The following is a 26,356-nucleotide window of genomic DNA, read 5'->3' as shown; positions in this document are numbered from 1 at the left end:
AAGAAATGATAAGTCATTTCTGACAAGAAATGTATTTATATATATATATATAGCTTTTCAAGGCCCTGTTGGGTCTTAAAAAAAAGTCATCAAGGAATGGTGAAGGATTTCCTGTGGAATTGCTGTGGTACCACGCACGGAATAATTGTAAGAGGAAATTGAAAATGGCTTCCTACGTCTGACAGATGGTTTTAACAATCTCTTTTTCAGGTTTGAGTTGATTTTACAAACTGCAGCCATGGTGCAGAAGTACCAATCCCCCGTACGGGTGTATAAACACCCTTTTGAGTTGATTATGGCTGTAAGTATTCATTTTTTTTGGCTGTAATTTTCTTTTTCACTGTTCCTTGTATTGCTAAATACTTACTGGACTCTGATACTCTGATAGAGCATGCAAAACTGAAACAGGACACAAAGTATGAAAGCTATGTTTTGATAACTTCTTCTCTGAGGGTTTTTTTTGACGTAATGCGTTCTGTTTTTCTCCCAAAGTTTAGATATGGCTTACAGGTGTATTTTGTTAGAGCAAAAGTAGGTTTGAAATGTACTTTCCGGCTCATTGCTGGGGGCAAACTCTTATAGCATGGGAGAAAGTGTCAAGTACGTTGATTAAAAGATTGTTTAGGTTGTGCCTTCATCAGTGTTGAGTTTACAGAACTAGAGAGCATGGAGAAAGCTGTGAAAGCAAGGATAAGCCTGAAGGAAAAAGGGGAAAGGATATTGGTAATACTTTGGGGGGGGGGGAAGAGCAAAGCTTGCTAGGGAGACCAGAGAGAGGCATGAAAAGCCCTTTGTGTGCTTGGGTGCTAATTTGTGTGCTAATGTACAAATAATAATGAAAACAAAAAGAAAAATCTTAATTAGGTTCCCTTTCCTTTCCTCCTCTCCCTCCCTATTTCTGTTGTAGAAAGCAGAAAGGAAGTAGTATTTGATATTTTGAAGTATATTCAGCCCAAACCACAGCTGTGGGGCTCTCATGAGTTACCAAGAGCAGCTGAAGAGCTTTTTCCCTGATAAAAACAGTCAAAACTAAACCGTCATCTAAGTAGTAATTGTTTTCTTTCACTTGCTGAAAATCCTATGTTTAATGGCTTCAGAGGAGAGTTTTAATAGTGCTCATAGTGTAAATATTTAGATAGGTCACATGGGTTGGAGTGCAGAGTTCCTTACAGAAGTGATCCTTTGCAGGCACAGGGCAGAAAAGGATTAGGTCACTCTACAGGGAATACTTCCATTTCTTTTTATCTCATTCCTAAAGCTGCCTCTGGTGTTACACATGTAGGTCTTGCTCTTGCAAACACTTCAAGGCAGAGAGTGGGTATTTTCCTGAGTGTTGAAGAATCTGACTGTGATAGATTTAAGGTCTTTTAGGACCTTACTACACTGTCAGCAGGGCTTCAGGTGATTTCTTGTTTAAATTTGATGGTGTGTGTAACTTTAACCATCAGTGAGGTGTACTAGTTCTTAGATCAATCAGCCAAAATGAATTCCTTGGACAAAGCTGTGGCTGTTGGCTGAGCTGACGACTCTTTACGTTGATGTTGAACTGAAGGCAAAAATTCTTGTCTGGAGTTATTTCTTTAAGAGTATTTTGAGTCAAAATGCAGACATCAGTATTTTTTCACACTTTATTCGGTGTAATTAGAAGCACATCTAATATTTACTGTGAGTTCTTAAACTGTTCTCTATCTTGGGGATAATACTCGAAGCATAATCTTTAACAAATATTAAGTCTTACCTTACCTTAAACCTTTTCTTCTTTGGAGAGAAAGAAGCTGTGCTATGTACACAAGCTGGATAAAACAATAGCTGAGAAATTAAAAGTGACCTAGGAGGAGAAGAATGTTTATAAAAAGAAACAGCTGAACAGGATCTGTTCTGAGACTGGAAGCTTAGATGAGCGATAACACATCTGACTTATTTAGTCTATGTCAGGGCAGTGAGTTATCACTTGAACTTGCTCAGAATGTGATCACTGGATGAACATCCTTCTCCTGCTGTGTCGCTTCTGTTCCTGATTTTTAAGGCTTGTAGCATTCCTGGTGGTGATCCATCAAGACTGGTCATGCATTTTCTGAAGTATGTACAGAAGTGCCTCCATGAGCCAGATTCTGGAAGGAACACAAACAGTATATGAAAGCTTGATGCTTTTTGTTACTGTTTTCCCTTGGTTGAATAGTGATTGCGTAAGTTGATGAAGTTCATTTCTGGAAGGAATATTTGTGTCAGATTTTGTGCTCACTAAAGTGGAAGGCACTGCATTGCATATTCTCAACCAAAAAAAGTGCTGTAATGTTACTTTAACCCTGCCAGCAGCTCTTCTGGAAGGAGGAACATGACCTGGTATATGCCAAGCTTGGATTTAAAGCACCCCACAATGACTTTACAATATGTTTTCTTTGGTTTTTCTCTTGTATTTGCGCCCAGCCTTTGAGAGAATGTGTCCTCAAGTAGAGGTTTAAACCCCCACACCAGAGATGCTCAGCTGTCTGTAAAAAAACCTCTTGGAGAAACCTGAGGTCAGTGTGGTAGAAGGTTTCTGTATGCTGAGTTGTCTGACAAAAATCACTGTTTCTAGCCTGAGTCTTGCATGGGATCTAATCTTTGTCTTAAGGTGCTGGGTACTTTGAAAGATTTTATTTGGCAAATCATCCTCCCTTCCCTGGGCTTTCTGTGGAACTGAGGAGGTAATTCATTCTATAGAGTAGTAATGAAGTTCACCTGTGTCAATGTAGTCCTTGTGGACTGTAAAGATTTCCAATTGGAACTCATTAAGTCAAACCAACATTTGGCCTTCAGATAGAGAACTCAGCATTAAATTCCTCTTTTCTATAAGCAAGCAAGTGAATGCCACTTGCAGAGTGGGTCATTTACACTACACACTTCCTATTTGCCCACTTCTCCTTTCCTGGGTTTCGAAGAGGTACTTGAGGGAGAATGAAGCACAATCAGCATTCTATTCATGCAGCTCTGGTGTGTTTTGAGAGAACTTTGTTCTCTCTGTGAAGTGTGAGTGCAGCTCTATATTAAGACAAAAAACCCCGAATTTAATTTCACTTTGATCTAAGCCAAGATTGACAAGACAAGTGTTTTGCAGACAATTATGTTATAAAGACTTTTAAAATAGGCACAGTCAGAATTCTTTTCCTGAGTTGAATTGGTGTTGAAAATAAGTTTCTCTGTTAGGTTCCTCCATTGAAATCCAAAACTCATCTGTTGAACCCTAATATATCTTATACTCCAAGGCACAAGCCTTTATCTCATAGGCCTGGGAGGGAGTTGCTGAGGTGCTGAGGTTGGTAGAGAGTTGGGAGATCATTGCTGCAAGCCTCTTGCCTTCCTTCATCAATAAAGGTGGTGTCAAATCTAATACAAGCTACTTCCCTTGAAGATTTCCTTTTACTGGCAAATTGTGTGGTTCAGGAGAATATGTAAGATGCAAATATTAAAATGCAACCATCTCCTGAACTTGAAAAGATTCTCGAATCACGGGCTAGAAATGACCACATTTCAGTCTGACACACCTAGCACAGGCAAGATGATTTCACCAAATAGTTTCCAAAGCTGACGTGATGGTTTTTGGGTCCTCTGTGGCCTTTCTGTCATAATTAACTTCTTGAAAACTCTGTGTTAGTGTATGTACATTTTAAAGAGACACCCAGACCAACAGCTTGCACAGCTGTTCATCAGCCTGAATAGAATCTTGTCTCCTTTTTCCTCCTGTTCATCTGAAGTTTACGTAATGCTGGAAGCAGCTGAAATGTGGGAAAATGGCTGTTTACTTAGACTCGCTTGTCAAGTTACCAAGGTTAAATATACTGGAGAAAAACTGAGAAGCTGCTTTTATAAAACTTGTAACGATTACAGACTCAATTTTTTATATTGGCTTAAAGAGGTTTACATTTAAAATGATACAGGGACTTTGCTGAATAAGTAGTTCTTAATATTAAAAGGCAGTTAAGAACTTGAATCTTTCTTAACATATATTAGGCTAAAATTAACTTTGGAGATTCACAGCTCATTTTCAGTTTGACATACTTTAGATAATTCCCCCTTGAGTTTAATTTCCAAAGTAAATTTAAATAAGGGATAATCAGCTGCCGTGGCATTCCAAGGGTGGAACTTGTGCAGATGGAAAATAAATAAGAATTTTGAAAAACCCACATTGAATTGAACCATTGACCAGGGGGATTTTTTTTCTTTCAGTTTCTGGAAGCTCGGTGGAAAATGTATTCTTCAGCCCATTTAGAAAATGTCCTATTTACAGCAACCAATTACTTAGCTTCAGAAATAAATATGAATAGTCATGAGACAGAGCATTCTACTTTAATAAAGTTCCTGGCATTTGTCAGCTTCCACTGGTGCCAGACAATGAGGAGAAGTCTGTAGGTAACCTGTCATCAATCTCAGGTTGGGGAAATAACACTTTTAAATTTTATTTTAAAATCAAAATTGCAATTCATCTTGTACTGCCTTGAGGCTGAAAACTACTTCTTTCCAGACTATGTATTCTCATCAAAATCCTGTTTAAAAAAAAAAATCAATCTCATGTTTTTCTTGTGTTCTGATGAAATATCTGAAGTGTCTCAAGCATCAGTCTTTCCTGGTAAGTATAATGTGTTGTGCAGTTGATTATATTATCATTTTAATGGTTCAAATTTGTTGCTTTTGGACAAGAATCTGACTTGCTTTCTTTGGGTTTATGGATCTGGAAAAAACAGCTTTTAAGGTGTATCTCAGGAATTAAAGTATCCCTAAATCACAGGAAAGTAATAAGATTGTAGATGGGATAAATATGCTTCAGTGGTAGAGTAGATTAGAAAAAAAAAATTATCTGTTTTCTCAGATTGACAAATCAAAGCATAATCCTTTGATCGAGGTTGTAAATAAGCTTCCTGATCAGGCTGCACATCATCTGTTCATTGTGGAAGTTATTACTTTTAAAAGTCATTGAAAAAAAACCCCAAAGCTGTATCAAGTTAAGTGACACACCTGCTCATAATCCTTACAGTTTTTATTCCTTCCAGTCTCGTTTTCTTTTTCCTGGAAGAAATACATTCCACACATCATGTGAAGAGGGGCTGAGAGGCTGGTGAGGAAAAGGAAACTCTTCTCCAAGTGCTTTTATAAGCACAAAATAGGCTTTAAATGTACGAAGAAGTATTTTATTCCCCCGACGTAGTGCACCTTCCTGAGGGTATGTTTTGGATACTTAAATCCTGGGGAAAGGAACCGACCGAGTGTCAGCTCCCAAAATTGGTTTAGGACTCATCTCCTTTGATTCCTGCCTCTGTTGAAAGCTGAGGCTTATTTGGTATTGGAAATGCATTGGTAAAACAGGATTGGAGCAGTGCCTTGGATGGAATTCCTGATGTTCCACGAAGTGCCTGCAGTGTCACTGCTTTTTTTGGTGCTGTTGATGCTCTCCTGTGTCAGCACACAATGTAGGAACTAATGACTGGCCACTCGTTTGGGATGAACCATGGGTAGCAAATGTAAGAGTTTACTTGAGCACTAGGGAAAAATATTGACTTAGCTGCCTGCTAATGGTGAGATTTGTGTTATTTCATGGCCTGCTTAGATATTTCCATGGCTGGCTGTTTCCTGTTTTTTTTGTGGGCAAACACATGACCTGACTGTAGCTGACAGCTGCAGTTCTCTTGTTCACTGAACACTTTTAGTCAGTTTTTAGAAAGTCTTTTACACTTTAAAAGCTAGGCCACCACTGCTGTCAAACTCTGTAAGGTGTCAGGAGAAGGCAAATGTGTAGCAAAACAGATCTTGTTGCTTTGTTTTGAAAGCACTCCAAGCTTTTCACCCTTTGCAGGTGTTTCAGCTCTGGTGTGAAGTGCTGCTCCAGGATCTGTTCATCAGCCAAGTGATGTTGCCTTTGAGTTAAAACTCTTAAACAGGTGGGACTCTGGCAGAAAGGAAGTGGTTACACATTCTGCAGAGTTCTGAGCACTCATGGTGCTCCAGTTGCAATCTGGAAAAGGTATAAATTCATGCTCATGGTCTTAACATGTGATTAGCCATTAAGAAACATGTAAAAGCCTTCAGAATCATGTGGGAAAGAGATACTGTGTATTTTTGGAGGGTTAAGTGAAAAAACATACCCAGTGAGAAGCCAGGGGCTGCCTGGAGATCAGAACGAGGTGTTTCCATATGGCAGGGCCAGCTACGTGCACCTCCAGCTTGGACAGTCTGTGCTGCCTGTTCCTGTGGAGCTCTTACACAGTGGAATATCTGGAGTGCTGTGCTTTCAGGAAGCTAGTACACCATGAAAGAGGGAGTTGAAGGAGATCCTGAGGGACTGGAGCAGCCTCTGAGGACTTCCCATGAAGCACCTTCAGTCAGAGTCCAGATTTTGGCATGCAGAATTGAGGGGGTATTCATTATAATCAGGATCACTCTTGCTTTGCACACAGTTTGCATTCAGTATGTTTCTGGAGGAAGCTGATGATGTAATGTTAAAACTGTTGCATTCTGAGCAGAGAATGAATCTTCTGAGAATTTGCAAGGAAATCTGTTAATTAGCTCAAGTTGAAATTAATTACAGGTTAGTCTTAAATGGTCTATTTTCTTTTCTCCCAAGTGAATTTGTCTTCCAGTTTTTCATGTAGTTGAAAATTACTGCATATGTATTCTAAATGGAGAACTAGGCTGTTAAGCTGAATTATTAACTTTTTATCTCCTTTTTGTGATATGGTTAAGACAGGTCAGGTTAGCAGCTCATGTAAAATGTTAAGTGTGGCTTATTACAGGTAATTTAGTAATTTGGCTTTTTAACAGTGAATTTGCACACAGCTGCTTTCAGTCCTCATCAGTCAGTGGTGGTTGAGGTCAGACCACACTGAGGACCTGTGCTGGTGGAAGATCCTGTGGCAGCATGGCTGGGAAACTTGTGTTGGAAGGACCATCTGGCATCCTCTGGGCTCCACTGCAGCATGGGGCAGCACTGCCAAAAGAGTACAAGCAAGCAAGCAATGAGCCATCAAAATCTGAGATCAGTTTGCAAGTTCTTGGCTTTTCTCTGCATTGCTTTTATTCAAGCAATGCTGATTGCAGCCCAGTCCACGGAGGTTTTCAGCTTGTGGTTCACGGACTCTCTGTTCTAAGGGTCAGAGAAGCATCACCAGTGTGTGGTTTCCCATTAGAGCTAAGCTGCTGTAGTAGGTTGCTGCTCTTGCTTTCTTGCAAAGACACGTTTCATCTGTAAGCCAGCTTAGGGACACAGACTGCTCAAAAGCTGTCTTGGAAAAAAAAAAAAAGGAAGATAAATACCTTGTCAGCCCATTTCCCTGCCAGGCTCAGGGCTGCTGAGCACCCTGTGGGAGCAGGTGCTGTCCCTCCTGCACTGAGAGTGAGCTGATGGCAGCTGGCCCCAAGAAAGAGCTAGTCAGCAGGGCATTTGTCAGGACATGTTGCACTGTGGGAGCCCTTGATTCCATGGGGAAATAATTAGGGACCTGCAGCCTGAAAAATGCAGGAGCTGGTTGCTGTAGCAGTAAATGGAGGGGCCATTAGAAACCTGATTCAGCAGTCTTCAGGTATTATTTAGCAGTGCAAAGTACTTGCAAATCGTGCTTAATGGCTTAGAGTTGTGGGTTCTGTGAGTAGCTTGGGCATAAAGGGGAATCTGTCCTTTTCCTTGGAAAAATGGGAATGAAAAATTCATGTTTTGTGTGCTCTAAGGGGGTCGCATGCAAGTGGACTGGCTGTCCTGTTTTGTATTCTGGTATAAAACTTCATATTTGAGCATTTTCTATCTTGGATTCCTCTTGGGTTTTACTTTATGGTAATGAGGTTTGGGTTCTGTATATCAGCAAATTTGAAAATGAGAAATATGACAGGGCTGTTGGAACCTACCAGCTTTAACTCTGACAGCAGAGGGATCGTGGGAGGGAGCAAAGAGAAGCTACCCTTCTGTATTAGGAATGAATTTTTGGGTAAACTGTTTTAATTATATATGTTTGGGTTCTCTTTAATTAGCTTCTCAAGGCTCTGTCATGGTCAGATTTATGTAGCTCAAATCTAAATCCATAGGGTTATGGATTACTTGTTGGATAATTTCAGCTGTTTCCCTTTGGTTGGTATTTACATCCTCAAAATTTGAGTATGTATGATTTTTGGAATATATGCAGATTCATTTGTGTTAGAGTTGAAAACTACACTGCAAGCCTCAACATTTCAGCCTGTCTGACTGATAACTCTGCCTTGCCTACTGCTGCTGTAATGTTAGATCATATCAGTTCGGTAATAATAGATCTCATTTTGTGAAAATGAATATTTCCCCGGTGATGGCTGGGGTGGCAATGTGCCATTTAGAGCTGTTTGTGCCACAGCAGAAGGGGAACAGTTAGTTTCCTGATGAGAGCACTTCCTTTCTCGAGTGCATTGTGTCCCTTCATTTGGTGTAAAATGCAAATGCCACAGACATTAAGTCCAGTTTAGGACCATCAGTCGGTGGAAACCTTTCCAGAAGATGTTTTTTCCTGGCTATTTCTTTCAGTGTGTAAATTATACTACATAATTTGCGAAACTCTTTTTGCTGTGCAATTCATTGTCCTGTAGATAAATTCTTCATTACTGGATTCATGGCTCTATGAAATTACTTCTTTCTATTGAAGTGTTTTCATGGTCTGTGTGGTGCAGCCACTGATGTTGTAATGAACAGGATTTAAAGCAATTTCACTTGAACTTGTTTGTTCTCTGTTGACTAAACGTATTCATGCTTTTGTTTGCCTTTTCTTTGCTGTAAAGGAGGGTAAAGAACAAAGAGCTGATTATCTATCGTAGAGGATTTTAATTGCTTTTTAGAAAAGAATCAAATGACTTTAATGTTCTTTTTTTAGTTAGCTTATCCTTTGAGGCTTAGTGGTATCCTTCTGTCTGTATTTTATTGGGGAGCAGATTCAGGGGTGCAGAAGCTGTACTCCCTTACCATGGCAGTGATGCATGTTGCAGTGGTATTAACCTGGTTATTGAGGTCTTAGTGGTCTATTGGGGTGTGGGGAAAGGGTTTGCATTCTGTCTCTTAACAAGAACCACAGAACTGAACCATAAGGCCTATCCAGCCAGTGTGCAGCAATTCTGGCAGTGGCCAAGGGCTGTGCCTGCCTCTGGGGGAGAGGATACGAATGAGATAAACGTATGGTTAACACTCTCTTGGGATACTCTCTCATCCTCCAGCAATGTGTCTTGACAGCCCTTCTGGTCTGGAATGTGCTGTTGTCTGTGATAGCACTGCATGTGCTTGATTTCTCGTGCCTCCCAATGCCTTTCTGGAGCCAAGTGAACTCTGTCGTGACACCTTCCAGCAGGAGTTGGTGCCTCATGACATGCTCTGTCAGGAGATGTGTCCTTTCCCCAGGCTCACACCACCTGCTCCTTGTGTTGGGAGAGGCAGTAAAACCCAACTCCCATTCTCTGTGCTGCTTGCCCTGTTAGATCTCTCAGGTATCTCCTTCTTTTTCATAGTGTTGAGTCTTAGTCTGGTTAATAGTTTATAATTTCATGTGAGGAACCTCTGCTCTGGACTGTTGATCATACACCATCAGTTTTCAAACCTTTTTGGGGATCTCCTGACATAGGTAGAGAATTTTTTTTTTTACATTTAACTTCCTAGCTTAAGAGGTAAATTGTCTGCAGGCTCCAGAGCCCTATCATACCCCATTTTAATGACATTCCTTTTATATTAGCAAATGGTCAAGATTTAATCGATGTACTAAAAATTTTTTAATTGGTTTGCTTAATAGAGGATGGCTGCTCTCTACCTGGAAGCTGATACTTTGCTGGACCAAAAGCCAAACCAAGACCTTTATGGTTGAGCCATTCTATTTATCTTGAATTATGTCCTCCTGGCAAAGTTTGCTGTGCTGATTATAGTCTTGGAAGAGTGAAATCACTAGTGCTGTGCTTAGATGCCAATTGCCTCTGGGCCAAATGAAAGGCTGGTGGGTGCAGTCTGAGGCAGTGAAGTCAAACCTGTTTCACTGAATCTTGATGGGGGGGGAAATCTGGCTGGAGACTTTGTTCTTTGTGGTAGGACAAGTCTTTAACCTTTCAGACAATGGTTTAATGAAGAATTTTAAGCCAGTGCTGTAGTCATCCTTTCCTCCTCCACTCATAAATTAGATTTTGTCTACACAGGAATAATTTTTTATTTAAAAATCTCCTAAAATATTCCAGATGTTAAACATGTTTTAACAGACCTTATTGAAAGTGTCTGTGATTCTAAGGCCAAACAAGTGATGAATACTAATTATAGGACTCATAAAAGTGAGACTTAGCACGGTACAATAGAGCAGCAAAGAATATTTGACTCTTCTAAAAATAGATCCTCAGTGGACACAGTGAGATTGCAGCTGAATTTTAAACTAGAACTGACTGCAGAGGAACCAGACGTGCAATTTTGATAACTGGAAAAGGAATGGGGAAGCCAAGTCTCGAATTCTGCTTGCTGTGTGACAGCACTCTGCGTTTGAGATGCCTGTTGGCAACACAAAACATAGTTGTGATTGTTCAGCTGCTGTAAGACAAGTAATGGTTATTTAGAAGAAACGGGAAGACAAGCTTAATGGTTTACAGTCATTTTGGTGTGTGCTGCTTAAAAAAAGGGAAAGATGTGCTCCTGCCTTATGTAAAGTTTTGTGTATTGCTCGTGTTGCAGAGAAATAGGAAGTGTTTGGGAATAGCTCACATTCCCCAGTAATCACATGTCTCCAGGCATTTAAGCTTTCACTGGCCTGTCGCCAGCCTTTGCTGTGATGCTCTTTTGGAGGTCAACCTCTTCTCCATAGTACTTTAACCTTGAGCCAGAACAGTCATGTCCTGTGCAATTGGGGTCAGAAGCCAAGTTTCCTATCCTAGAAACTACTGAAGTCGAGTCTAATTGCAGGGCACATTCTGTCAAACAAAGTGTTGTGCTCGGAGCTACATGGCTTCTGGGCCAGAACTCATTTCCATCTGTCTTGCTTGGAACACAGGCAAGGCAGACATTTTTTCTGAATGTAGAATAGCTTTGTTCATGCATTTAATACAAACAAGTTAAAGTGAAATGGCAAGTCCATCTGATGCTGCTTTTGGCCCCACTGGGTCAGGTAAGGTCTGTGTATGCTGAGGAGCAGCTTGGAGCAGCATGGCTATGAAGTCTGCCCTTGATGTTCCACCTTCAGCCTAGACCAGAGCAGTGTCAGTTGTTTGCTTTCTAAACAGCAGTTGGCTCTTGGTCTCTCAGCCCTAAGCCAGCCTAATGTGAGTGATCAGGCTTTCCCAGCTTACTCCAAAGGAAAGGAAGATGAACATTATCTTAGTTGCCTTCAGTGTGGTTGGGTTTTCTGTCCTTAACATTTTGTGATTTTCTTGAGGAAGGACTGGTACTTGCCCAACTTCTCCATTCCAGCTTCTTGTTTTAGAGATTCGTGTCTCAAAATTGGTCAGAGCCTGCAACTGCAGTTGGGCTCTCTGTCTTTAGTGGGGTGGCACTATGTATTGGGCTCTTTTGGTGTCTCTGGGCTTTCCAAAGGGGGGAGAAGAATTAATGATCCTCTTGTGAGTGCCTGGCAGGCAAAGCAGGTATAACTCTGAAACTCCTACACAGACTACCTGCTTTCTCCACCTATCCCACCCTGGTCATTCATGTGTTCTCTGAAGATGGATATTCAGGCTCTCATACAAGAATCAAGTATTACCCAATTCCACCTGTGCAAATTTATTTAAGCAAACCACAGATGACTCAGATCTGTTTTAAAGAAACCACTCTTCCAATTACAGTCCCGTTGAGGCATGCCTGTGGTTATTAAGGATCATCTTTTACAGAGAAAAGATGGAATGTTAGCCCTTGTTTTCAGGTCAGATCCTTCATCCTCAAACTGTTCAGCCTGCTGAATCAGTGTACCTTTTGCCACTAAAAGGCTGAATAAAATTGCATTACATCATTGAAGATGTAATTTTTATCTGGAAGAAGATGGCATCTCTGTGTGTAGCAGAGTGGTTCTGAGGTGGTTAAGGGCCAGTTCCCTTCCAGTTTCATTACATGCAGCTGCATGCAACATCAGCCCACTACAATTTTGCTGGTAAAGCTTCTCTGTGACCACTTTTCTGCAATGAAAATGCTCAACTGTTGAATAATATCTGTGCAGGAAGGGTACACTGAGGGGGATAAAGTAGTGATCTGTGTACAAAGAACCTGTGTGGGTGTCTTGACTGGTCACATCCCTTGAGAATAGAAGGTTCTGTGTCTGACTGTTTTTTTTCTGGTGCAGGAAAGAGGCTTTTTGCTTGGTCTGGTAAGTTGGTGGCCACAGTTGCATAATCCAACAGAGAACTACCAGTAAAATTCCACTTACCTAGAAGATTGCTTCATAGCCTGTTTTGAATCTCCTGCTTTATTTATAAAGTCTAAATTATTTGAATGAAATATTAAAGTATTAAAGTAACTTTATTCATGGTTGAAAACACTGGGCACTGAAGGTGACATTCACCACCTCTGTAGCCAACGCGTTATGCTCCCATATGGAAGAATTTTGCTTCAGACCTCCTGTCCCTCAGTAACTCCTTGCTCCTGCTTTTGGACTTTTCTTCTACCCCCTTCCCTGCTTTTGGTACTAAAGATTTGGAACATGGTGTGGATGCTGTGATGAGATTACTTGGAAATCAGTTCCAGTGACTGCTTTTGCAGTGCCCTGGAGGATGCAATGAGCAATGTGCTGAGTTTTCAGTGGTGGACTGGGCAGTGCTGGGTTAATGGTCGGGACTCAATGAGCTCAAAGGTCTTTTCCAGCCTGACTGAGTCTATGACTCTGAGTGCATTACACCTCACGGGGACTCAAAGCCAGGGTACAAGAACTGGCCCTCAGGGTAGCTTTTAGGGCTGTTTAAAATGCCAAGCTATGCATTTGGTCTGGGTTTGGAATGTACTTAAAGCCAATACTGATCAACACTGTAACCATGGAAATGGTGCCTGCACTGAAGAGATGAAGAGAAATGCAGTATTTGTGTGTTAGTGCTGATACATTCACTTGGAAGTGCTTTGTAGAAGTGCTTTGTAGCAGTTTAACACATGAAAGGTCCTGTTGTCAGAAATCCAAGGTGGTGTGTGATGTGTTGTATAAGCAACACTAACTGCAAGCTATTGAGCATGCACTTTCCTTTAGAACACCATTTCAGAGCTATTTCATGATTTTGGTGATGGGCTGTGTGTATAAACTATTGTATGCCTGAAGTGAAGCTGTTCCTTTTACACTGCAGAAGACTTGGAAGAAATTAAATAGGTGTGAAGTAGCCTGGACTGTCTCTACAGAGCTGTGTGCAGATAAAGCTCTGTAACAGAGCTTTGTTCCTTGTTAGAAGCCACAGGACTTCTGTTCTGAAAGGTTGATTTTTATTTTTCCCCCCCTGTATACATCCTTCATGTTTTGGGTGAATGCTGGTAAGTGTTGTTTGGAGTGATGGTGATCCAGAAGCCAACAAAAAAACCTGTCTCTAAATCTTTATGGTCTCAGCTAGAGTAACTTACTGGAGCTGAAGCACAAGAATAACTTCTCTGCCATTTCCTGACTCCACCGAGATTTTTAGTTTACTGAATCAAAGCCTTTTGTACAAGATTACAAAGTAGTTATTGAATTTGGGTTTAGTCTGTATACTGGGTTAGCTCGTGGTGGTTGCAGGCAATGTCCTCATTGTTTTCACTGTTTCAGGAGTTGACAGGATGGATGTGAAAGCCAGAAACACAGCAAGGAAGCTTCTAGGATTTGAGCAGCTATTGCTGTGCCTGTTTTGCATGTGGCAGACCTGTTCTACCGAATAGTTAGAGGTGCTTTTTTCTTACACAGTGGTGACATCCATAAGATCACTTTAACAGGTATTTCAGCTAATTGAAACTTGCAAAAAACTTAACTGGGTATTTACTGAACTTGAAAGTACCGTGGGCTTCTAATGCAGCTAAATGTAAAAACAGAGGAGTCTTGCCCTCTTCTTCATATGAAATATTAAAATCTGAGGCTTTATATAGTTAAGCTAGGGATGAATTTAAATGTATTGGAATAAATCTCTCTTCTCATCCTCCCTCCCTCTGTCTGTGTGGACCTTGGCAAGGCTCTAGTGAGTCATTCCTAGCAGTGTAGGGTCTGAAATCCTTTTCAGTGAAACCTGATTAAATCAAGAGGACCCTTTTAAACAAGCACAAGCATCTGAAGAAGACAAGGAGTAGTAGGGATTATGTTCTTCTGTACACTTAGTAAAACCTTTTCTTCCGTGCAGGACTCCTGAGTGACAGAGGAGCTGTCAGTGGCAAGAATTTAATGGCTTTGGTTAATGCCAGAGAAAGAAATGGTTTCTTGTCCACCTCTGCTTATAGTTGGTTTCATTTTCCCCAGCTCCTGGTTTCCTGGAGGATTTCTTAGTAATCTCCACAAAAGGAGAGGTGATCAGAGGAAGCTCAGTTTCTTGGCTGGACTGGCTTGCAAATACTCTTCTCTAGACAAGGGTGCTGTAAACAGCAGGTCATCTCAGCACTCCATGCTCTAAAAGGCTCAGTGAAGCCCTGGTGATGGTAGTGAAATGGTTTCTGTAGTGGCCTTCAGTGTTTGTGTGGTGTGTGGGCTGCTTAGACACAGGTGGCATAAAACTGTGGGTGTTGGAAGCACAGGGAACACTTGAGACTGTGCAGGATCCAATAATGTCTGTGAGGTCAGGACTGATTCAGTGTGTGTTGTCTCCTGAATCAGTTGGGCCCTGGATCTTGAATATGAGAGATGTAGTGCTGGGCTGTAAATTTAAGCAATACTTCAGTGTGAGATCAGAAATATAGTATTATAAGAATCTGAGTATCATGCTACAGTCAATTTTTGAACCACTGACAAGTTTCCTTCCCAGATACTCTACCTGAGAGCTCTGATCACTGCATTGGAGAACATCCGAGGTCGTTTTTCAGGCTTGCTTCTCTGGCTGTTTGAGAAGTTAATTAGCCTTCAGTTAGAATTCATGAACAGCATCTGTGCAGAGTAGATCCTTGTTAGTACTCGTTTAATAATTTGTATAATAAGGTGTGTTTGTGTGGTCTGTTAAAAAAAAAGACCAAAACATAGAACTTCAAAACCCAAAAAGCTATTGTTGTTTAAGGGTTTGGTGCATAGTTCTATCAAACTTTCACAGCACACTTTATGAAGATTTTAGGCTAGTTCCATTGTTTATGAACCTTAAAGCTGGAATGTGTTCCTGCAAAGCAGAAGCATTTAGGCCATTTTTGGGCAATTACTTGGGAATGCTTTGCTTTTGTTAGACTGTGCACAGTGCTGGCACTGCTGCTTCCCCTGCTATAATGCACTAATGATCATTTAATGAGGAAGTCCTAGGTCACTAGCACTTTTTAGACCAGTGTAATAAACAAGAACTTTTTAGCCTCGAAAACGAAGCAGAATGTTTGTCTTAATGATATTGACTCGTCCTATTGATTTTTTTAGTGTAACTTACAGAAGAGTTATTTATCTTGGATACACTTGATAGTCATCATTAATACTTAAGAGGCCAAATTTCATCTTGTACCAGGGTATAGAGGGTGAAGACAATATATCCTGTTCCTGAATGACTTGTACACTATGGGGTGAGATGCCTTTGGAGTGTAATGGAGGGAGGATGGAAGAGGGACAAAGTAAAATCTGGCCAGGATGCAGTTGCCAGTGTAGTGAAGTGTAATGGGGAGAAAGGAGAGTTGTGCAAGTTTTTTGCCTCGTAGTTTAAGGTAAGGGACTCCTCTCATTTGCCAGGTGAATGTCAGTTCTCATTCGAAGAGCTTTTTAGGAATCCATCCCAGCACACAGTGCAGCCACATCCCAGCACAGGATGCATCCAGCCCCTCAGAGCCATCTGCAGGGCTCTCAGATGAAGCATTGTGCCAGTTCTCTGCTCTTCACACCCTGCTCAAGTACAGCTCTGTTTGTAGAGACTGGATTTTTCTCTCTTCAGTGGAATTCTGCTCTGCATGGGGTGGAAGCGTTTTTTTTTCCTGTTCCAAAATGAATGTATTAAAATGAAGGTATATTCAAATGTGAGGCACTGGGATTTAGTTTCTTTTTTTTAACAAACCAAGGTGGAACACGGAGCCTTCCTGTTTAATGGATGCTCACTGCCTGCTTCATTTGACTTGATTTAATTCTTCAAGCCTTTGAAGTAGCTCTCTTTCAGGTGGAGGATTATAATTTTTAATTCAAAGGGCTTCCATACAAGGTATTTCCTGATGTGCTCATTGCTTAATCCAGTTCAGAGATAAGTTGTTATGCTAACATTTTGTTTGCTGATCTTGCTATGATAGCCAACAGGTTCACCATTGGTGAATCTTCCTGGAAAAACTTTGGAGGGAGTGTATTGTGTTCTAGTTTTAATTTGAATACTTTCAAACACTTTTTTAAAGTAGGAATTGCAATAGAAGTCTTAAACTCTTCCCTGGCCCCAACTCTCCCCACCCTTTTAAAGTCAGTCATAGTGTTCCCTACATAGTTGAGAAAAGTAGTAGGGAAGGTCTCTTGCAGCTGCTGTCACTTTTACAAATCCCAATTGTGCAGTGGATTATCATCCCAGCACTCTGAAAATCTGACTAGTCGTGTCATATGGTGATACAGGCTGGGCCAAGTTTCACAGAGAAGTCAAAAATAAGGTTGATTAAACTGTCTCTCCTTTGTCAAGGACCAGAAATGTGCATATAGGAGATTTTTGTGTTCCAGATGGTATACAGCCATTTGTGAGAGGTCTGACCTTGCTTCTGGTGCTGGTGGGTTGTCTGTAGTCCCCTCAAGCCTTGTCTGTAGTCTGTGTAAGTAAAGTCTTCTTGGTCTTTTCCAGAGAGAGTTCTAGAACTGAGTGGCTGCCAAGCAGCCTTTGTTTCCCAGCAATAAGAAAATAACTTCTCCCTTTGTAAATGAGAACGTTTAATGAAGTGAAAACACAGTGGAGAGAAAAACCACTTAAGCCTCCCTGGAGCAAGGGCTGCTGTGCAGAGCTGCACTGATGGGGAAGGTCACTGCAGCAGGCACAGTGGAAGGGAGCTGGGGGAGCAGGGTCTGACTGGTACCATGAACGTGTCCTCAGAAGACTTGTCCTTCCAGAACTGCCTCCCCAGGGGTGTTTCTTTCCACACAGCTGTATGTTAAAGAGGTTTGTTCTTTCCCAAGCTGCAGTCTAGTTCACATTCTCTCTTCCTGATGCCTAGGAATGTCACCTTACCGAAAAACCTATTTCTGGAGCTGTTGGAGGTATATCCGCTCCAACCATCTGCTTTCCTCCACACACACCCCCGAGCTGACTGCTAACATGTGAGCTAACATCCACCAGAGATGCTGGCACCTCTTTGTGCCAGTATAATGATTTTTAAACATGTGTGTGGATTCTAAAGAGAATGATGGAGAGCTCTGAACAGCAGTGCACGGGGCATGAGAAGGTACCTGCTCATCTGTGAGAGTTTATCCAGAATTGTTTCTTTCCTAACGCAGCTGCCAAGAATTTGAAAACTCTTCCCATGAGTCAATGTTTTCCCTATTGATCTGCAGTGTGTGCCAGTATAATGATTTTTAAACATGTGTGTGGATTCTAAAGAGAATGATGGAGAGCTCTGAACAGCAGTGCACGGGGCATGAGAAGGTACCTGCTCATCTGTGAGAGTTTATCCAGAATTGTTTCTTTCCTAACGCAGCTGCCAAGAATTTGAAAACTCTTCCCATGAGTCAATGTTTTCCCTATTGATCTGCAGTGTCCTAACCAAGGGGAGGATATAGTGAACATGTGTGTGGATTCTAAAGAGAATGATGGAGAGCTCTGAACAGCAGTGCATGGGGCATGAGAAGGTACCTGCTCATCTGTGAGAGTTTATCCAGAATTGTTTCTTTCCTAATGCAGCTGCCAAGAATTTGAAAGCTCTTCCCATGAGTCAATGTTTTCCCTATTGATCTGCAGTGTCCTAACCAAGGGGAGAAAGGGATATAGCGATACACTGCACTGATCAGACTGCTGGAATGCAGCCTGTCGAGCCAGGGCAGCATCCAGCCTGAGTGACCCTTCTTGTTCCTTGTGTGTTTATGAATAATTCAGAAATCCCACGGACTGGAAGTGGATAGGAGAGCACAGGGAATGTTGGTATGCACTTGCAGATTAGTGCCCACACACGGTCAGGTGCTGCAGGCAGAAATTAAAGTTAGGATATGGCACACAGTGTGCAGCAGACTGGATTGCACTGCCAGGATGAATCTGTTCCCTTGAGGTGCCCTTGCAGAGTGCTGTGCTGCTCTGGAAGGTTACTTTTCCAGCAGTTTTGAACAGAAAGCATCAAAAAAGAAATAAAACATCTTGACACCTTTTTTTTCCCTATGCAATTAAGCTGTTAAAGTACTCAATGTGCTTCATTTTCTGAATGATGACTCAGATTGCTATGTATTTCACCAGGTTAGAGGTTGTGTGTGGAGGATTCAGCACTAGAGCAGCACAGTGTAAGATTCTTTGCAAGATTTTGCTGCTTCTTTTAAACACAGAAGTTAGTTTTGAGTCATCTAATGGAAATACTGAACGATCCCTACCCTCTAAGTCAGGAGACTGGGAATATATTAATCTGGCCAGAGAAGCTGAGTAATTTATTTGCATAAATGACTGACTTTCCCCACTGAAGCCTTAGCACATGCCATTATCAAGGTATTTTATTAGCCCTAGGCATAGTTTGAGAAGCAAAAAGCTAGATCCTTCTGAAAACTGGGTTGAGTTCATACCTACAATGCTGGTTTCGAGGTATTTTGAAAGGAACTTGTTATTGCTGATACTAGAATCCCAAAATCTAAGGGCAGTGGCAGCAAGTACAATTCCCTTGGCTATGAAAAATCACTGCAAGGGGTTTAAAATAGTCTGACTTCTGAATTGCTTTCATGTCTTTAAACACAGCTGAAATACTAGCAGAGATAAAAGTGGAATAAATCCTGTTATTTTGACTTTACTCCGAGTATAAGTTGCTAAGGGAAGCAGTTGGAAAAGAAGCTTTATTACAGTGCTATTTTGGTTGAAATTATGCCTGTCAGTGCTCTTACTGTTAACATGCATTAAGAAAGTTAAATTTGCAGTTCAAGCTGCTTCACCAGACTGTGTTTTTCTTGCTGCACAACGTAGCTTTTAATCTATCAGAGTATACAAATGTTCCAGAGGCTGGTGGGAAGTATAAAAGTACATTATTGGGGAACAGCAGAACTGCAGGCTGGAATTGTTGCTTGAAAGATTTGTACACAGATGTCTCTCTTAGCCACAGAGGTGTTGAAACTTCTCATGTCAAGCCCAGCAGCAGCTGAAGAGATTTTGAGGATAAGCACGTCTGTGCTTTTTACTTGTGCTCCATGTCAGTCTCCACACTCTGCATGTGTTAAATGTGACAGGAGAAAAGGGTAATGTTAACTCGTGTCCTTGCAACACCATTCTTAGGTGCACTGAGTCCTCTAGCAGCAGCATTTCACTCTTGCATGGATTCCTTCAGCATTTACTGCAGCTGCTCTGATTTTGAGGAGCTGATGGTTTTTTGTGATTGTATCTATACAGTGAAATCAGAATTGTGAGACAAAGGTGTGGAATATCTAATGATTTTATTTGCAAAGAGAGGCCTATTTGTCCTGGTTTAACCACACTACTCTCATACAGGGAGTGTGCAGCATTTGTAATATACTCTGCGTTATCAGACTGCTGGAGGAATATTGCATAATGCAGTTATTTCCTGTCAGCAAAGCTGGGTTGGAGACAACATTTCTGGTTCAAAACACTTCAGTGTTGCAGCAAACCCCGTTCAGTTCTATTACCCAAACAAAAGCAGTGTTTGATCTTTCTCTAATGTTTTAATAGCTCCAGTCTTGGTGACACATGTGCTGCTCTGACTCACGTGTCTCTTGCTGCCTTGTACCACAAATTACAGGTTTTCTTCCTGTACTGTGTTGGTCCGTGGTGAAGGGAGACCTGTCAGTGTCCTGTAGTCTTCAGCAGCTTTTTGCTACCCACTCTGCAGCATGAAAGAGAATGGTTTGTCACATGTGGAAGACACAGCTATGCTTAAATCAGATTGAATATTTTGATGTGGCCATGCTTTACTCTAATCACTCTTTATTCAAACAGGACTGTGTGGGGAAATGATGCATTACAAGACCATATTGGCAATGGTGCATAAAGAAATAAAACCAGGCTAATTTAAAAGCCCAATAAAACTGGCTGTGAACAGTTTGCAATGCTCTGTGTGTATGTTCTTTAGGGAGAAAGAACCCTGTGTTGCTGTTAATCTCTGAGACCTTCAAGTACTTTGCTGTAAGCATTCAGCCTGCCAGCTTTTGGCAGATAATTATTTTGTTCTCTTCCAAATTGAACACATTCAATTCAGTCTTCCTATTCAGAACAGCATATTCTTCCTGGGCATTTTTTTGTTCACAGTTCAGTAAACACTCAGGAGCAGGTAATGTTCTAATTTGCAAGTGTTCAGGGGGTAAATGGGAAGTGTTTTGAAGCTGAGAGGAGAAAAGCATCAATATGTGCAGTGAAAGAGACTTGTAAAGGCTTGGCATGTAGGCTGTTTGCATGGGGAATATTTATCATGGTCCAGATGTAAAAAATGCTGTGAAAATAATGAGAAAAATGTTAGGTATGTCCTGGCCCTGCTCTCCTGTCTGTAAAATAGTTGTTGTAACATATGATCCCCAAATAAAAGTATTAGATGAAGCAATCAGAAAACCAGAGGTACTTCTCAATTCTGCTTCTTCTGGAAGTCTTTTCTTTTTCTGACTTAGGGCAATGTTCAACTACAGTCTGTGCAGTTAGTCTCAGCTTTCTGAATTATTCTTTCTCAGGGTCAGGGCTGAGATATTCTTGAATCACTAAAATGTGCAGCCTTCTGTTCAGAGCAAGAGCCTTATAAAAGAAACAAGAAACTTCTTATACCATCCTAACAGGACAAAAGAAATAAGAAACTTCTCATACCATGTTAATAGGACCAATGCTGACTTCCTCTCAGAGCTGTTAAAGGGGTTTTTTCCCCCACTGCTGGCTATTGTTACAACACTAATGTATGTCACCTCTTGTTCATACATCTCTGAGCCCAGAAATGATTGCCATTCTTCGTTTAAACAAAACCAGCTGTGCACAGATGCAGTCTGAAGAAAGGAGCATGTGTACCCCTCCCCTGGTTGTGCTTCTGGTGCCTTACAGAGGAGCTTTATCAACTCGGGACAGTCATGCTGCAAAAATGGTTCAAAAATATGCACAAGGGGAAAAAAGCCAACACTGTTTTAGTGCCTTGCACCACTGTCACCATAGTAACACTGCCTTCAAACTAGGCTTGAACAGTGGTAATAAACTCAAGTATTTTAATTGTTCTAAAGGGAGAATTAAGAGACCTTCCAGCTCCACCACTGCATACTTCGTGCAGCTGCTGCTTGTTTTGTTCCACACCCTCTCCCTGTTGGTGCTGCAGCCCAGCTGTACTCAGAGCACTTAAAGTCATCTAAAAGGACAGAGTGGATAGTTTAGCTCTTTTAAAGAGTTGTTTCATGATGTTCTCTCAGATTTACTTTATTTAAGCTTTCTTCTGCATTGGGACAACTTCCAAATCCTACCTTTTCATCAAAGCCAACAAGATTCTGATCATAGCAAAAATGAAAGACTTCAGGATGTGGGAAGCAGCCTAAAGAATTAGTTACCTTATTGCTACCCTGTAAATTAAAAACAGAAGCCAAAGAGCAGCAGAGGTACAGTAGTGACTACAAAAGAAAAGGAAAAAATAACAGTTGTGTGGTATTCTCCAGCCAGAGGTTCTAAAACTAAAATTCAACAAGTTTCCTAGTGGGGATATCAACAGGTTACTAATGGGGATAACTCCCATTTTCCTCTTGTTCTGCTGATCTCAGATTCTTCAGTATCCTGTCTGTGTCTGATTTAATATTATCATCTCTATGTGTGTCAAGTATTTAGGAGATGAACTTACTTACATGACTGTATTTAACCAGCACCAAAGGTGTTGCTAGCTCTGTATTACTGCAACAAGTTTACATTTTCAGAGGCATGAAATGGCCTCATTGTATTAGAAAGACTGAGTGACTGTTGTGGGACAAAACTGTGAGCTGATAAAACTGCAGAGAAATCGTTATGACTACTCTGCACAGAGAGCTTGAGAGCTCTATTAGCTTAAGAAATAGCTTTTGAAATGTTTTTATTAGACCTTTGGGAGCTGTATGGAAATCCCTCCAGACAGCTTGGTGAAACACCGGTAATTAGCATGTGGATTTTTTAATCCAGTGCATAATTGTTTTGTCTTGTGGTATTTTAGAACTAGAGGGTCTTACTTGCCTGTTACTGCTGACAAAGAGGAATGTCATTGGACGTGATGAACAGCTTCCTTTTCTGGTGAAGGGGAGAAATGGGGTGTTGTGTGTTAAAAATGGTTTTACCTGGAAAGGGCTGTGTAGGAATGTACTAATAAAAGGATTGTTTGGAATGCACTGTCACTCTTTCAGCTGTTATGTGAGTTCAGGAAGGCTCAATCCCTTCTGCAGAAGCTCTGAAGGGCATTGAGCCTCCAAATGCTGGTGATGAACTCTACTCAAACCATCAGGATATTGTGGTGATAGTTTGGTTTCTTCTCTTTCTGTCTCTTCAGGCATATGAAAGAAGGTTTCCTACGTGTCCTCTGATCCCTATGTTTGTAGCCAGTGACACTGTAAATGAATACAAGAGTGAGGATGAAGCCATCCACGTGATCGAGCGGCGCTGTAAGCTGGATATCGACGCACCGCGGCTGTTGAAAAAGGTGATTAGCTTTGGAGAGCCTCTTTATACTTTTGGATATCTTTTCACATGAATATTGTATCTTAACAGTATCTACTTCATCTTCTTCAGATTGCAGGAGTGGATTATGTCTACTTTGTCCAGAAGAACTCTTTGAACAGACGAGAAAGGACTTTGCACATAGAAGCTTACAATGAAACCTTCTCTAATAGAGTCATCATTAACGAGCACTGCTCTTACACAGTGAGTAACAGGCTCTTGGTGGTGCTACAGATGGAGCTGAAGCAGTGTTTAGATTTCAGGACTCATAAACAGAAGTTGGTTTGTTCTTGGCTTTCGCCTTGCAAGAAAAAATAGCCAACACACCTCCATGAGGGATAGTTGTTGTTAGTGTTAAATGTAACACACTTACTTGCAGAACCGAAATGCATTTGGCACCCTCTTGCTCCAGTGTCTTCTCAGAGAGCAGAACACAATGTAATTTGCGGTGCCTGACAGCTCTGTTTAGGCAAATCTGTGGTCTGTAGCAGCAGTGTGGGGCTTGGTGATGCTGATGACACCCTGACAGAACTGCTAAAGGAAAGTTCAGCATAGCTGATTTGCCTTCTGCTCAGCTCAGACAGAAGTTCATTGAGTCAGCTATGTTTTAACCTTTTTTTTTTTTTTCATGGTTCTTGGTTCTTCAGTGCAGACACTTTTTGATCCAGAGGAGTCTGGTGGCATGTTTACTGCTCTGCTCTGGTCATGGTTTATTTCCAAATGGCTTAGTCAATGCTCTTAGGCTTTCACAGCACAGACTGTAGCAGTAGAGCTTCAAATCAATGGTAAAGGTCAGATCAAAGCTAACAAATGGAACTGATTTATCTGTACTGTAGCACTCTTTTTATGTACAGGTGATAACATTTTCTGGTGTGTACAGACCTGTGGTTAAAAAATCACTGGATGTCAAACCCACTTGACACTATCTGATTTTTAAAATAGTTATTTCTCGCATTGTTTCCAAAGCAAGTTTAAAAAGAGTTTTCCACCTGCAGTTTTTTGAACAGGGGCAATGCTATACAGAAAAGTACATGTGGCAAATATGTACAAAACACAGTGCCTCTCCTTGCTCTACTCAATCAAGAAATTAGTAGGTAAATACAGAACCAGATTTTTAATTGAGAAATAAACTGTTCTAAAAGTCCATTCTTATTAAACTTAATTTGTAATTGAATTTATGAAAACACAGCAAGATTCTTAAATTATGTTACCATGATTTGTACTTACTTAGGCTGTACAAGCTATTCTTGTACCTCCTGTTCCCTCATGCAGAGAAATCAAATGAAGGGAAATGTTTGTTTTTTCCTGTAGTTGTCTCCTTATAAAGTGTTGATACTGTTCCAAGTCAATTTTAGTATGTTTTGAGGGGAAGGGAACCCTAAGGCATCAGGACAGTTGCATGCTCAGAAATCTAACCTTTTGTGATGTTTGTATGATGACAAATTCAGAGCCCAGCCCTAAAATTGCTTAAACGAGGCTTTTTTAGCTGGAAAGAGCTGAGAAAACAGCTTTTCTCAAGAGTATCAGCATCAGTCGAGTTCAACTATAAGTAGCAACATGTCTGTTTCAGGCTCATCGTGCACACGAAGAGATAAGCCAAGAGGAAAGGTGGGAGTGCTCTAAGCTTACTCAGCTGTCAACTGAGTGAGGAGTGTGCACTTCTTGCTGTGGCATTATCATGAGGGAGCAAGCTAAAATAGTTTTCAGCCTACAAAATACTGAGGTCCTTCATAGGTCAGTGAGGAGCAGTGTGTTGCAGTATGTCAGTTGGGAACAGTCTAGATTGCAGTGCTTGGAAATACTCACACTGTGCTTGCTGAGCTGGCCCTGGGCTATCAGGCACAGCAGAAAGTGGAGGCTCTGGAGGCTTTTACCCTGTTCCACACATACACCACCGTCCCAGCCCTTATCTGGAATGAGATAATGTATAAATATGTTGGTCCTCTGGCTCTTGGCTGGTGCACTAGTGTTTCTCCACCCTCTCCTTTCTTGGGAAAACAACAGAGTCATGGGACTGTAGGAAGCCTTCTCAGCTTTCTGTGCTTTAGTGTTGCCCCTTCCCAACCATGTTTTGCAAGTGAAACAGAAGACTACAAATTCCATTTTGAATGTTTTTGACTGTGAACCTGTAAAACAAGAAACATTTCAAACACAGCTAGGGAAAAACCCCTAAATGGGTAACTAAGGGTGTATGTGACCTCCTTTTAACTTACAGGTTCATCCTGACAATGAAGACTGGACCTGTTTTGAGCAGTCAGCAAGTCTGGATATCAAATCTTTTTTTGGTTTTGAAAGCACAGTGGAAAAGATTGCCATGAAGCAATACACCAGCAATATTAAAAAGGTGAGCCTGCAGTTGGGAAGGAGGTGCCTGGCTCCAGGTTACCAAAAGACTGTGTAGCTGCTGCTAAGTAACAGGCTGCTCTTCTCAGAAGGATGAGCTGCTGGCTCTTAGCCTGGGGCAGTGTCTGTGCAGGGCTGTGTTTCAAGCAGAATCTTTTAATGGGTTTTCAGGCCAGTCCTTTCTGTGTCTGAATGGGTGGGATTTAGTAGCTGAAGTAAATTTTCTCTTTTTGAAGGGAAAAGAAATAATAGAATACTACTTGAAGCAGCTGGAGGAAGAAGGAATAACTTTTGTTCCTCGCTGGACTCCTCCTGTTGTATGTAAATCAGAGAGCAGCACATCCCATGCAAAGAGACCAGTTTCACCTGCTATTAATATACCAGAGTCAACTTCAAAGGAGGGCTTGAACAACAAGGAGGTCCTCAACACCTCGAGCAGCCCCTCGGAGCCCACGGCAGGAACACCAGATGGTATGGTGGTCTGATGTGTTTCACTGGGGTTCTTTGTGCTGTAGTGGCTCTCAGCACTGTGCTGCCTCTCCTGGGCAGCTGAAAAGCTTCTTGTTAGCACTTTGTTTGGTGACATGCAGTGTTAAAGGGCAGGCTCACAAAGCAGTGATCTGTGGGATAGCTCAGGTGGGTGTTACAGGCTGATCTAGTAAATGGTGAACAGAGAAGTAGAAAAAGTCTCTGCTGTTCATTAGGTTGCAAATGAACAGCTGCTTCTTGCCTTGAATTTCAGGGATGGGTCTAACTATGAGCTTCCCTGGACAGTGTTCTGTTGTGTCTTCCTTCCACTGTTAATAATGTCAGTGAGCAACTGGAAAGTGTGGAGCTCAGCCTAGGGATGGATGAGGAATTAGTTGAGAGTCTGTGGGTCAAGATTAAGGGCAGGATTGGAGCAGGGGATGTTCCAGGGAAGTCCTGGAAGGCAGGGGGGCCCAAGGCTGCTGGCTGATAGTCAAGGATCAACTACTTAAAGCTCAGGGCCGATGCATCCAGACATGGAAGAAATCAGACAAAAATGCCAGAAGGCTACTGTGGATGAATAATGAAGTTCTGAGGAAACTCAAGGGAAAAAAAGAGGGTTTTAGGAGGTGGAAGGATGGACAAATGGACTGGGGAAAATATAGAGAAGCTGTAAGAGAAGCTAGAGACACCGTCAAGAAAGCTGAGGCACAGTTGGAATTGAGGT

The 26,356-nt window shown here is 41.4% G+C and overlaps 1 protein-coding gene across 1 annotated transcript; it reads left to right on the top strand.

Annotated features, from left to right (window-relative positions):
* Window positions 1-238: 238 nt before the first annotated feature.
* On the top strand, window positions 239-25,632 carry LOC103812009 (SEC14-like protein 1; the record flags this gene model as incomplete). The annotated part of the gene is made up of 5 exons (XM_009085019.1): window positions 239-301; window positions 22,652-22,801; window positions 22,891-23,022; window positions 25,034-25,162; window positions 25,398-25,632. Coding segments are annotated over exons 1-5 (709 nt in total), but the record flags the coding sequence as incomplete, so codon positions are not given.
* Between the last annotated feature and the right edge of the window lie 724 nt (window positions 25,633-26,356).

The sequence above is a fragment of the Acanthisitta chloris genome, unplaced genomic scaffold (genome assembly GCF_000695815.1).
Source record: "Acanthisitta chloris isolate BGI_N310 unplaced genomic scaffold, ASM69581v1 scaffold30340, whole genome shotgun sequence".
In the NCBI taxonomy this organism is placed as follows: Eukaryota; Metazoa; Chordata; class Aves; order Passeriformes; family Acanthisittidae; genus Acanthisitta; species Acanthisitta chloris.
The sequence above is the reverse complement of the archived record's forward strand: the minus strand, read 5'-3'. Positions and strand labels throughout refer to the sequence as shown.